The sequence below is a fragment of the Lagenorhynchus albirostris genome, chromosome 21 (assembly GCF_949774975.1).
Source record: "Lagenorhynchus albirostris chromosome 21, mLagAlb1.1, whole genome shotgun sequence".
Taxonomy (NCBI): domain Eukaryota; kingdom Metazoa; phylum Chordata; class Mammalia; order Artiodactyla; family Delphinidae; genus Lagenorhynchus; species Lagenorhynchus albirostris.
Window position 1 is genome coordinate 34,820,676 of NC_083115.1, and position 14,375 is coordinate 34,835,050.

The window sequence follows — 14,375 nt, forward strand, 5'->3', positions numbered from 1 at the left end:
GTCTGTAGATTTTGACTCAAGGTAGATGTTTCCTCTTAAGTTTTGTAATTTTAGACAGTAAATTCATTGAAAGTAGGGTTTTTTCTGTGGAAATCCTTTGTGACTTGAGTTGAGAGCGTATTCTTCCAAACAGTTTTGCATTTGCTTCTTCTGCGTCCTTGGGGAGAGGGGGGTAGTGTTGCTGAGGAGCACCACTTTTAATATTAATTTCTTGGCTTGGGGGTCGCAGAACTATGTTGATAGTAAAAGTTTCAACTTCATACTCCGACTCCAGAGAAGCCCAGGCTACCGGCTGAAATTTTTACAAGTTGTTTTCTTCCCCATCCGGGTTCAAGACAGCACAGCAAGATTCCTTATTGTCTTTCTGCGATGAGAAGGTTTTTTAAGTCTACTCTTAGACTGAGGGTATAGCACTTTACGTGTCCAGGCTGAATGTAGGGGTCTCAGTAGCAGCTGAGGCATGAATTCTTGACGCTTGCTTGTACGTTGAAATATTACAGAGATTGGCAGGTCTCCCCAGGGAAGCTACAGTGTTGGCTCATGTGCACTTAACAGTTTTCCTCTCCCCTCTGTTTCTGGCCCATCCTTTCTTTCTAATTCAGTTATATTAATCTAAAGTTCACGTTCCACTGGTGGGCTAAGATTGTTGGCTGTTTTGTTCACTGCTATATCCTCAATGCCTGCAACAGAGCCTGGCAAATGTTAGACAATAGATACACTGAATGAAATCGTCCAAAAGGTATTTACTATATTTCACCCAGCAATTCTGGATATTTCATAGCAAGGGAGTTGACAGCTAATCCAGGTTGCCACATTGCTAGAAACAGAAAATACAGCGGACTCTCAAAGAAAAAAGAATACAAAGGTTGAAAAGACTCAGCCCTTGATGATTTCTTCTAATCCTCGTTGCAAGGAATGACCGTAAAGAAACGGAACCAAATTCTCACTAACTCAGTAAGAACAGTAAACCAGTTCACGTGTGCTGATTAAATAATGCCATCTGGCCAGTACAAATCTTCCTTTTACATCTTCTTGTGTATCTTCAAGGTTTTTCATACTCAAATATCTTTATATAAATAGCCTTACAATCAGTAGTCTGATGGTGAAGGTGATGAGAACAATGCTGTTTATGTTTATAGTATTTTATGGTTTTTAAAGCACATTTTAAATTTTCATTTGATTTGTGTGCAACTGTCAGAAATGTTTCAGTGACAGATACTGTGGTGACAGTTTTTACACAGTGCCGTATTTTAACCAAAGGCTTGCAGAGCTATGTAAATGGACAGTTCCCTTTCAAATACCTGGCTTGTGTGAGCATCGCTAGATAAAACAATGAACCAGAGGAGCAAGTTTATGTGAAAGTGATTTTCTGAGTGAGGTGAGGTCTCTCTTCTCTAATTTCCATTATACCATTTCTTATCTTTTTATTATAGTATGGAGGATGGGGGTGAGAAAGGAGAAGAAAGCACCTTGAATATGTAAATGTTTTCGTTCAATTTGGGCTCCACTGAGTTGTGGTATGACTAAGTACACATATTTTCTTAACTCAAGTTTTTCCCATTTGTGAGGAAAATTCTTGCTACTTAATTTTTTTCTCCATAGGGATGTAATGTCAACTAAATGTCTGCAATGTATATGATATTTTCTGAGCAAAGGAGATATTTTTAATGTAATGTCCTCTTTTCAGTGTCATAAAATACTTTGTATTTATAATATGCCTTTCCTAATAGCTCCTGAAATGTAGCCAGATGAGGAAGGTGTTTACCATTTTTACCAGTAGAAAAATTTACCATTAGAAAATCAAGGAAAAGCAACTTCTGTAAGGCCACTGAGTTAGCTGATAATGGAACAAAAGAATAAGCTAAATCTAAGAATTACATTGGGATTTTCAAACGCAAAAGCTATCTATGATTTGGTCCTTGTATACTTGGAGCGTCCACTCCAAGCCCTGGTCAGTAGCAGCACTGTTTACAACAGCCAAGACATGGAAACAACCTCAGTACCCATTGACAGACGGTTGGCTTAAGAAGATGGTGTATATATCTACAGTGGAATATTACTAAGCCTTCAAAAAGAATGAAATATTGCCGTTTGCAGTAACGTGGATGGACCTAGAAAATATTATGCTTAGTGAAATAAATCAGACAAAGAAGGACAAATACTCTATGGTATCACTTATATTGGAGTCTAAAACATAATACAAATAAATCTATATACAAAATAGAAACAGACTCACAGGCATAGGAAACAAACTTATGGCTACCAAAGGGGAGAGGGAGGGAGGGATAAATTGGGAGTATGGGATTCACAGATACAAACTACTACACATAAAATAGATTAGCAACAAGAATTTACTGTATAGCACAGGAAGTTATACCAATATCTTGTAATAAACTATAATGGAATAGAATCTGCAAAAGAGAAAAAAAAAACCTGAATCACTATGCTGTACACCTGAAACTAATGAAATATTGTAAATCAACTGTACTTCAGTAAAAAAAATTAATATGGTAATAAAATATACAACAGCAAAGTGTTTTACAAGTTTTGTTTTGGTGGCCTGTTTTACGAAAGAGGTCAGTTTTGCAGGAAACTTCAGTTTTGCTTGAGACAGGTGGGAGAAGGTAAAGATACAGCCAGGAAGTAAAGTGAGAATGAATGAATTTGGTGGTAGAGAAACAAAGGCTTTAACCCCACCATTGCTAATCCCCAGTCAACGGGTGTGTCTCCTTCTAAATGTTTGTCTAGTTCTACACGGTCTATGCATCTTGTAAATTCCTGGGGGGCCCAGAACCAGAGTTTATTCGTACATTCAACTCACTGTCTTTGGTATCCAAGAATTCTCAAGCCACAGGAGGAATGCTTCTCCGGTTCTCTAGTAGTTCAGTCAAATTAAAAACGTTTCTGTTCTTCCTTGGTTCTCTTCCCTTCCCCCAGCCTCATCCCCTGTCCTTCATCTCCCTCCCCCTCCTTCCCCCTCCCTTCCCTCCCTCCCCCTCCCTCTCTCCAGCCCTCCATCTTCCATCACCCATTTGTCTTTTGTTAGCACACTCCACTCAAACTGCAAACAATTATCTTAAAGCAGCACAGCTGTCAGCCCCTAGCCTTCCATCTCCCTTCCAAAATAGAGTGCTTCTTCCCTGGGGACATTTGTAGCCAGCCCACCAAAGCCTTAAGGGGCACATGTGGACATGCACCCACACAAAGGTATTTGTATCTCCCAGCAGCTATTATTTTCTCTCCCCACTTTCCTGTTTGAAAGTCCATTTCCACTCTGGCCCCCGAAGACCTCAGCCCAAGGCTGTGAACCAGAGACAGCTGGACTGAATTGCACCTAGCTGTCCGGAAGCTGCCTGTAGTGGCTTTTAATTAAAAAAAAAAAATTCAAACCAGCAAATATGCCCAGTTAGGTTAAAAAAAAAAAGATGTTCCTTTTTTTTTTCAAATTCTTGTCATGATTCTGTGGTTATAGTAGATGGAAAAAAGAGACCCGCTGAACTTCATGACTAAGAGATCAGATTCCCTCTTCTCTGGGAACTGCCAAGACATTAGTTTATTTTTGATGTCTGTGATATTTCCGATTCTTGCTTTGTTGCCTGTTAAAGGAAAGACGTTTCCTCTTCAGAGATATTGGATAGTGTGTTCTTGCTTCTCGCGGACAAGGCTCTTGAGTTACTTTGTTTTCCCTCATGATGTTCTGCCCTGAAGATGGCTGTTTCTTCCAGCTTAATAAGTTGCCTTTAGCACTTACTGTATGTCAGGCCCTGTATTTTTAGATTCCTTTAAATAAGCACTATAAAATAAATGAAGCTCAGAGAGCTATGTAACTTATTCAAGAAAACACCCCATGAAAAATAAGTCTCCCATGTTTATTGTCATTTGTCTCTGCGGCCCCTCCACCTCACTGGCTCATACAGCAGAGTTGCTATCCAGGAAAGTGGTCAAAAGTTTCTTTTCTTCCCCCTGTGGAGCTCAGTGAATATGCCTTCATTTGCTTGGAATTGGGTTTTATAATTTGATTAAACTGGAATCTACTGCATTGTCAAATAGCTTTGTGTGGTCTAGTAGGCGGCACACCTTACTGTGTATGTTATGATCCAGGCTTACCCCCAGCTGATAGGTTTAATGGGATGGCCTTCAATGTTCTGTCAAAGAGCTAACTTCTTTGGTGGCAAAGAGCTGAGCACAATGAGTGAAGTCTAGTCTGTCTAATGTTTATTACTATAATGTGAATTTCAACAGAGATCTGCTATCATTTGTGTCCAGTTTATCAAATAAAAACAAGCAGCTATCAGGCTTTCATGAATGTTCTATGAGCGGTAGGCACTTGAACAAAGAAAGATAGACTGAAAGAAACAGCACTAGTTAGGTACAGTGTATAATTTCCAGTAAGCATAGTGCCAAGAATTTAATTTTTTTAAAAAAAAGTAGGGAAGACCACTTGGAAAAAATAACCTACATCTTTTCTAAAATATCTAATTTGGAGGATTTTTAATCATAAGCTTTAAAATATAAGGAAAACGTACTATACTTGGCAAATTATAATACATATTTTATGTATTGTTTCATATCTTATATATTTATATCTTACATATTCTTGTATATTTTAGGTAATTGCTCTATTATTCACACATCTTAAAAGGTAGATTTAAAATATTGGAACATCTGCCACGATTGAAAAGAAATATTCTGAAAAACCAGTTTCTGTAGTGAGTTACATGGTACCTGCCTGGATGAGATGACACCCCCCTCCCAAGGTCCTGTTATTTCATAAGTATCACCAATCATTCAGCATATTTTTAGGAGTCTTTGAAGCACAAGGCTTAGTGAAGGTACTGAAAAATCCAAAGAGCTTTAAATTAGAGTCCCTGCCTTTCAGGATCTAAGAATTTAGTTGGGGAAATAAGACGTTTGCAAATTACCTTAGAATTAAAGGCAATACAGATGTGTAACTGAACCACTTTGCTGTACACCTGAAACTAACGCAGCATTGTAAATCAACTATATTTCAGTAAAAGAAAAGAAAAGGCAATATGAGCAGGCCCCACTTTCTACTTCAACTCCCCCTTCATTGACTTCTTCACCAATAGTCATTCATTCAACAGATATTTACTGAGTATCTATCATCGTGTGGTCCTTAGGGGTTCCAAGGTGACTCTCCACAGAGAGTCTAACAGGGGACATGAAACCTATAAAAGTAGTATAATACAGAGGGAAAAGTGAAAAGAGCTGTGGAAAAGAAAGATAAAAGGGACTTCCCTGGTGGAGCAGTGGTTAAGAATCTGCCTGCCAATGCAGGGACACGGGTTCGAGCCCTGGTCCAGGAAGATCCCACACGCCGCAGAGCAACTAAGCCCGTGCGCCACAAATACTGAGCCCGCGAACCACAACTACTGAAGCCTGCGCACCTAGAGCCTGTGCTCCGCAACAAGAGAAGCCACCGCAATGAGAAGCCTGCGCACCGCAACGAAGAGTGGCCCCTGCTCGCTGCAACTAGAGGAAGCCTGCACACAGCAACAAAGACCCAGCACAGCCAACAATATATAAAATAAGATAAATACATTTATTTTAAAAAAGAAAAAGAGACGAAAGATAAAAGACTCTAAGAAGACTCAGGAGAAATAACTGATTTCTACTTGAAGAAAACAGAAGGGCTGTCATCATTCTGAGAGCTTGAAATACACAGGGTTTGGATATAGAAAGTTGGAGGAACATGTGTTTCAAATAGAAGCCACTGTACAGAAGTGGAAAGCTGTGGTGGAGATATAGTGCGTACAGCAAGCTTGACTAGAACAGGGATACATCAAGAGATTCATGGGGGTAACGTTTGCAAAAATATCTTGAACAAGGATCACATTCACCTTTAGAGTTCACTTTATGTTTTATAGGCAAAACGCCTTTGTAGTTTTCCAGGAATAAAATGACATGTTCAGAGCTATGTTTCAGGAACACTGAACTTGGTGACTCTGTGAGGTCTCGTCTGAAACTTTTTCTCAAGCCTATGCAAAGCCTGTACCAGCGGCTTAGCTTAAAGCAAAGGCTACGGTTGATGTTTCGGCTGTCCTTGGGTGGATCTGCCCACCTCTATTAGGTTCTAAGTGCTGGTCTCCAAGTCCAAGCCCTGTTCTTGTTTCCTTGTGCCCACCTTGGACCTTGGTCATAGAACTTCCCTGGGTATTCATCTGTCTTCCTATGAGGTGAAAAGAGAATGTTCTCTCTATTCTCAGTACTTTTCTTAAGCAAACTTTTTGATCTTAAAAACACTTCAAATCATGTAACTGATCATGTTTCCCTCTTTTCCCTCTTTGCAGCAAGGTAATTTAGAGCCAGATTTGTACCTTCCTCTAAAAATGTGTAGAACTATATACAGCAGGCATTTTGTCCACTCACCTCATATCTGGCTTTATCTTTCCCACTTTCAGTTTTCTTTTATTCTATCTTCCTCTCTGACTATGTTCAATTTTATTTTATCTTGTTATACTTTATAAAAGTAATCTATCTTGACTAAGTCGGTAGCAATAAATGCATACGCCAGCTGCTTCTCACGTCCTGTAAGCCAGAATCTCTAGAACTAGCGTTGACCTCCCACCGGATCCTTGGATTTGCTTCTGTTTGTGATTCGTCAGAATTTAAATTCCTGGCCATCCACCCCATCTCGCTCAGACTCTGCACTTATTCCGTTCCATCAAATTTTATTTATTTATTGCGGTACGCGGGCCTCTCACTGCTGTGGCCTCTCCCGCTGCGGAGCACAGGCTCCGGACGCGCAGGCTCAGCGGCCATGGCTCGCGGGCCCAGCCGCTCCGCGGCACGTGGGATCCTCCCGGACCGGGGCACGAACCCGTGTCCCCTGCATCGGCAGGCGGACTCCCAACCACTGCGCCACCAGGGAAGCCCTCCATCAAATTTAAGATTGAACCTAGCTTTCATGATCTGGATTTGTGTTATTGGTAGTCCTCCTAATTAGGTAGTCAAATCAAAAGAGGTCCCAGCAGACAGAACACGTGTGCTGAAATAACCTCAGACAACTGGAAAAAGGAAGGATGTTTACGTGATGTCTTGCACATTGCAAGTTCCTAACGAATACTTGCAAAAGGAATGAGTAATCCAGAGAAAGCAGCAGCAGAAACTAATTAGTTTCAAAACCTCAAATGGAAGGTTTTAACCCACGATTTATATTTTGATTTAAGAATAAGAATCTTCCAGAAACTAACACAACATTGTAACTCAACAATACTTCAATAAAAAATAAAATTTTTTTAAAAACTAAAAAAGAATAAGAATCTTAAGTTCAACATAATGAAATATATAACAGACCTTAAATCTTTTAATGTTTCAGTAACAATCTTAATATTTATAATGCTTTATCATTTACACAGTGCTTTCATCTGTTACTGACTTAGCAGATCCTTAGAACATAGAAGGTTGATAAATGCCTGTGGGATGAATGACGACGTGTGTGAATAAATGAATGAATGAGTGCATTTCATTGAATCTTTAGATTGCACTAATACCTGGATGGGACAGTGGTATTGGACTGTCCAAAAAGTTCGTTCGGGTTTTTGTAAGATGCTATGAAAAACCCTAACAAACTTTTAGGCAAGCAATATTTCCCACCTTACAGTTGAAGAAACAGAGGCTCACTATGATGATGACTGACAGAGTTAGGAAGTAAATTTGGTACCCTGACTTCTACGACACAGCTCTTCCCTCGACATAGTATAATATCTGATATATCATTTATTCTATGTAACCTATCTATAATATAAAACCATTCTTTCATGGAGCTGTACTTAAAAACATGGAGTCATCTGCTTCTTTCTAGGCACAGTCTTAATACTTTGTTATGTATTGTTTCTCTTGTTATGTATTGTTATGTATGAAATGTTTCTCTTCTTTCTCTCTTTGTTATGAGGCCGACCTTGTCTAGGCCCTCGTAACTGTAGCTTATTTTTTTTTTAAGTAATTTTATTATTTATTTATTCATTCATTTTTTGGCTGTGTTTGGGTCTTCGTTGCTGTGCGTGGGCTTTCTCTCTAGTTGCGGCGAGCGGGGGCTACTCTTCGTTGTGCTTCTCATTGCGGTGGCTTCTCGTTGCAGCACACAAATTCAGTAGTTGTGGTTCGCGGACTCTAGAGTGCAGGCTCAGTAGTTGTGGCACACGGGCTTAGTTGCTCTGTGGCATGTGGGATCTTCCCCGACCAGGGATCGAACCCGTGTCCCCTGCATTGGCAGGCGGATTCTTAACCACTGTGCCACCAGGGAAGTCCGTAACTGTAGCTTATTATATGTCATCTTATAAACAGCTTCTTGAAATGTTCCTTAAAGACATCTATAGAGATTCTAATCATGTGCACTGATGCTAAGAACAGCAAAGCTAAGTAGTTAAATGATACCTGAATAATAAATCTTACATGAATTTTAAACTGTTTCTTTTATTCTCACACGATTAAAACTGTATGCGCTATTTTATTAACCCTGCCATGTCTTCAAAGGCTAATTTCACTTTAACTGAGAATTAGACTTCCGTAACTTTTCATGAGCACCAAGACAGTGGACCAAGTAAGATTTCTATAGTTTCCAGAATGGAAATCTTCAAGAATAGTGACTGTACAAGGAAGCAACTCGGTTTCATAGATTTGGGTGTGATATCTGTCCCTCATTTCAGGAGTAAGAAATTACTAGTTGTTAAATGATATGATACAGATTATTAGAGACCCCTGGAAACATGGTGTTACTAATATTATACACTGTGGGAGGAGTAATTTTAATTGTTGTACCCTGTAAAGAGGTTTGATACTATGTATTCAAACTCTTACATATCATGTATCCATTTCATGCAACCAGAATTACAATGTTAGACTGTGTTAACAATCACTGCTGGAGTTCACACTGTAGATGAAAGATAGTCCCTGTGTTTCCTGTTCTCTTTTAATATGTGCATTTATATTAATAGCATGATTTAATACAACACTTTAAAATTATATTGCACTCTGAACTGAAGTTAGTCAAAAATTGACATCTTATTTGTGCAGAACCATAATAAGTTTAGCATTAAATTAAGGAGTCATCTGTCTGTTGGCTAAAATGTAGTATTTGTGCATTCTAGCATGTCCAAAGCTAGGTAATGAGAATGAGAAGTGGGTCTCAAATGTTCCATTCATTTGCGTATTTTAACTTATGACTTATTAGCTTTAGAGAATTTTTTCCTGGTTACAACCCACTGTTGTGTTTATATTTTGAAGTTGCTGGATCCTTTATGATTCCGGTTTAGAACAAAATATTTGTACCACTGACATAGTGGCATGAGTCGCTCTGATCACTTATGACTTACACCAAAATGTAGTTCTACTGCATACTGTGAAATTGGAAAATCTGTTCTGCATGTGTTCTAATGGATGTAACAGTCATTAAGTATATGAGTCTTCTGACGTTGTAATCAGCTGTGATTCAGTCTGTTAAATATCCATGAAACAACATCTGCTTCACACAGTGACCTTCTGCTAAAGAATACTTAGCGTCTATTAGTAGATCACAGTGCAGATCTGCCTTATTTGAAATGCGCTAGAGTAGTCTACTGCTGTTTAGCAACTAGCTTGTAATAATTTATTGCAGTTAAATAAAGCTTAAAAAAACTCCATTAAATAATTATAGGGATTATATGCATTTCCAAAACCTTTGTGTTCTACAGAAATTACCCATTTAATTTCAGGGTTGGTTTGTTTAAAAAAGCTGAAATCTAAGGGCACATTAGGGGAGCTGTCAGATGCTGTTTTCTGTAGGTGTTAATAAAACCAGATGAAAAAAAAAATCTGAAACAAATTAAAACCAAAAGCAATTTTACCATCTGTGGTATATTAATTAGAACTTTGTGTATCAAGGGTAAACTTACTCTTAGAGAATGTCACTGAACACCCGCTTAATAGAACAATAGGCAAGTGTATTAGGTTATGGATTTACATGCAGTTTTTTGTTGTTTTTTTCGGTACGTGGGCCTCTCATTGTCGTGGCCTCTCCCGCTGCGGAGCACAGGCTCCGGACGCGCAGGCTCAGAGGCCACGGCTCACGGGCCCAGCCGCTCCGCGGCATGTGGGATCTTCCCGGACCGGGGCACGAACCCGTGTCCCCTGCATCGGCAGGCGGACTCTCAACCACTGCGCCACCAGGGAAGCCCTACATGCAGTTTTTAATGCTAATTCATCTACGGTGGATCCCCAAGAAATTGGTAGTGTGTATAGATGTGTATGTGCATATACACATAAACATAATGTCTCCATTTCTTTTTTCAGAGCAACCTGCAAACAACCAAGGCCAGTCCACCCTGCAGCCTCTGCCGCCTTCCCATAAGCAACACTCCGCACAGCATCACCCATCCATCACTTCTCTCAATAGAAACTCCCTGACCAATAGGAGGAACCAGAGTCCGGCCCCGCCGGCTGCTTTGCCCGCCGAGCTGCAAACCACACCCGAGTCCGTCCAGCTGCAGGACAGCTGGGTCCTTGGCAGTAATGTACCACTGGAAAGCAGGTAAGCCTTGAAGTTGAGACTTTCAGAGTACTTGATTGTTAGGACCACACAATGTACCTGCATGGAGAATGCGTGTTTGACAACAGTGAACAAACCATATTTTTTAAATATCTGAAATAGAAAGATAAACTAGTCCAACCCTTTCCTCACCAAGAGAGATTTACCATTCTTATATACTCTCTGTTTTGTCTTCTCTAGAAACAGTTCCAGATGACTGGTGCTCTTTTAGTTGCTGGACCAATGAAGTTTCCTATCCTTTTCACACATTTTTTAGCCTACAAGAGATGAGAATAAATGGCTTCAGTGAAACTTTTCTTTGCTACCATTTTTTTTCTTATCTACAGATGATCAGGCATGTAGAGAAAAGGATGGAAATGTAAATGTGTTTCTCAGTCCCATGACTCAGTGATTATATTGAGCATCTACTTGGTTCCAGACATCCCTGCTTTTCACAGACTCCGTTTTGTCCATCACATCCTAAAATCGTAGTGGACCCCCACTGATGATGCTTCAGCACAAGTCAGAGGACCATTTGTTAAGGATATTTTCGTTTCTTGCAATATGAGGGAGATGGGACCTTTAAGGTTCCTTCCATCATTATTTCCATTCATTTTTAGACAATTCTATTCGAAAATTCTTCCTTATGATTCCTGAAATTTCCATCCTCTGGTCTTCATCATGCAGTTGAGAATCTGTAACTGTACAAAATCATTTTGCCCCATTTCTGCAGCATGGCCCGCTCTCAGCATGGCCTGTGGACCCCTTCGCTTCCAGAACCTTCGCCAGCTCAGTGCTCTTTCTCTGACACGTGCTGGTGCTTCAGTGAGGTTCTTAATGACTTCTAGCACATCTCGGGCCACAGCTAGCAACCTGCTCACACAGAGTGTAGGTCAGTAGGAGCTATTTTGAGCTAATTCATTTCATTTTTAAATATCTCCGGGTACAGAAAATCTTACCTTCTTCCTTTGGCCAGGACCTCAACAGTCAGCATCTCCTTTGTGTCATGCATCACACAAGCAAAGAGTGTGGGCCCTAACTCATGGGTCTCCTACTGGCAGCTTTGCGGCCGTGTTCCTCTAACACTCCTATTGGTATTTATTTCTTTCCTGCCCTAAGGTTCCAGTAGGTTCAGAGAAAAAGACTCATCACCACATAAAGCCAGAAACCAGAGGGCTCTGGACCTCCTGGGAGAGTGCCCTGCCCCGTAGAGCCCCTGGCTAAAGTCAGCATTTAAATTAGCTTCTGGGTGAAGAAACGGGTCTCATGATGAATAAATTCCTTTTTTTTTTTTTTTTTTGCCATTAATTGCATGATCTAAACCAATTCTGCCCTGAGGACGAGCAAGCAGGATGTCCTCACAGTTAGTTGTCAGCAATAACGTATTTCTGTCTTTTCTTTTACTCTTGACCTAAAAAGAAGTTTCCAAAGAGCCCTTGTCTTTTCATCTACAGTGTCAGCCAAGAGCAGTTGGGTTTGATTATGTATTTTGTAATATTGAACACTCTTCTGGGAAAAATTAGAAAGTGCAGGAGAAGTAGGCCAACAGCAGGGTTTTTCACTTAAAGGCAAAGCATCACGTACACAGATTTTCTTCTTAGCGCAGAGCTAAACTTACTGTGTCATTAATTAGCACACACTGAACAATCAACACTGATGCACTACTGTCATTTGGAAAAAAATTTATTAGGAAAAAAGTAATTTTCCAGTTGAGTCATCAAATTGAATGTGGATAATTGCATTGTAGTTGACAATAATTGTTTTGACAGATATTTATGAAATATGCCAAGTTAGGTCATCAGAAATGTGTTTAATTTAGGGGACGTGGTAGTTAGCACAAAAGCCTCAAAAACCAGTGATAGGAAAGTTGGTATTCCTTGAAGCCACGTCTTATAGAGCAGGTATTTGGAATAACTTGGGGGAAAGATAAGTGTGTTCTTGTTATTCCTCATGTTGTGCTAATGAATATTTGTGGCTGGGAAGTTAGGGAAGAAAGTAGCTCCTTAGAGGACACCCACAGTAGCTACGTGTGAAACTGTAGTTGATTTCTCTAAGTTCAGACCGTATGAGAAATCACTCTCAGGGCGATTTCAAAGCCGTACCATTTGAAATTCCATTTCAAAGCAATACCGTTAGTGAACCATCAATGGAATTACATTTTATAGTTTTATGAATTGACGTAGTAAGAAAATCTATCAGTTGATATTCTCACACACATATATAGAAAGTATAATGAATTTGAAAATTGTACATCATGCTAAAATTTTTCAATCTGTAGTATGATTTTGTTATTTTCTCCTTTTCCAATGTTCACATCTTATAATATTACTAATCAAAAAAAATGGCATTTCAACTTGCAGGTACTCAGTGAATCAACCTAGGCAGAGGTGTCACAATTTCCCACTGTACTGACATAGTGCCACTGTGGTTTCTTTAATAGTCTCGCTTGGCTGGAACTTGAGGTGAACAACCAGTCTTATTTATCATTGATTTTTCCTTTTTTAGTTAAGGTTCCCTATTGAGCATGATTCTCAGTTTCAAGTATGTTAACGACTTTATCCAGACTTGTGTCTGCCTTTGACTATTTTTTAATCTAGTAGAGTTTCGTCTTTGGTAATTATTGCTATTTATACATAGACTCTCCTACTGATTGTCACTTTTCTGAAACTGTCATTTAAAGGATGTAAGCTATAAAGATTGAAATTCAGTTCTGTGTAGATAAGGATCTCTGGTGTTTTTTCTCTTTGTCTCTTCCCCTTTTCTCCTTTCAGCATATCCTGATAATAGTTGGTTACAAGTGGCATGTAATAATCCATGAAAATCTCAAGTCATTTGCACCTTACGTCTTTTACAAAAGACGTAAAAGATGTGTCCTATCTGTTTCAACAGTAGCTTTCCTTTTGATTTAGTGAAAAGCATGTTTTCTCACCAGCAGTTTCTTGCTTCCATAAAAGTGTGTATGTCCTTTCTCTAATGAATTTAGCCATTGCTGCCTCTGGAGACTGTTGATGTTATTGTGTACCATGCATTTCCACCCACTAAACAGAGTAGCTCTGGTCGCCCATCTCCAGCGAGTTTCAGATCTAGAGTTACATCAAGATGCGAACAAGCATTTGCCATTTATAAGCATATTCTTATTATCTCATCATCTCCTAAAAGTAACAATCTGAACAAGTAACAAGTAACAAAAACAATCTGAACAAGTAACAAGTAACAAAAACAAGGGCCTAGACAGAACACCAGTACTTGCTTAGAACTTTTCTGAAGCCTCCTTTTCTTTGAGCTCAGTATTTCTTGTACTTTGTATAATTCATTTGTAGGGCATCTGATAGCCTATAGCTCATCCTTTGTTTATTTTATCCTTCAGCTGCTTCCATACATAATAATAGCTGCTACCAGAATATAGAGCGGCTGAAGAAAAGTGTACACTTGCCTCAGGATAGCGCCACCTAAAGGTGCAGTACGGACACTCGCATTGAGAATCCTGACCTTCAGCAATTGGAAAGTTAATTGCCTGCAAGTTGCTCACTTACATATGTGAATTACGTAGCTTAGTAGTTACCTATTAGATGTTAACCAAGTGGTTCATGTGTAGCTATTTAATAAAAGATTTATTAAAGTCTCATTTATTGAAGTCTACTTTGGCCTTGATAGTTCATTAGTGATGTTCCCATAGCTTTTTACCTTGTAGCTCAGCAATGCTTTGCTAATTATTAATGTATGAAATTGCATATTAAATTACCTTTTTATTATTGCATTTTTAATTCAAATATCAAGATATCTTGGGCTGCTTTAACGTGAGATCAATTGCTACATCTTTTAAAAAAAAAAAACCTAAACAGAAGTATCA

General features: G+C 39.2%; 1 protein-coding gene across 1 annotated transcript in view; it reads left to right on the forward strand.

Annotated features, from left to right (window-relative positions):
• The window catches only part of TENM3 (teneurin transmembrane protein 3), a 694,478-nt gene that overhangs the window by 500,673 nt on the left and 179,430 nt on the right, over positions 1 to 14,375 (forward strand). The window contains exon 4 of the mRNA XM_060136352.1: positions 10,291 to 10,528. Within this exon, the coding sequence (XP_059992335.1) occupies positions 10,291 to 10,528 (238 nt within the window). The remainder of the gene's footprint in view (positions 1 to 10,290; positions 10,529 to 14,375) is intronic.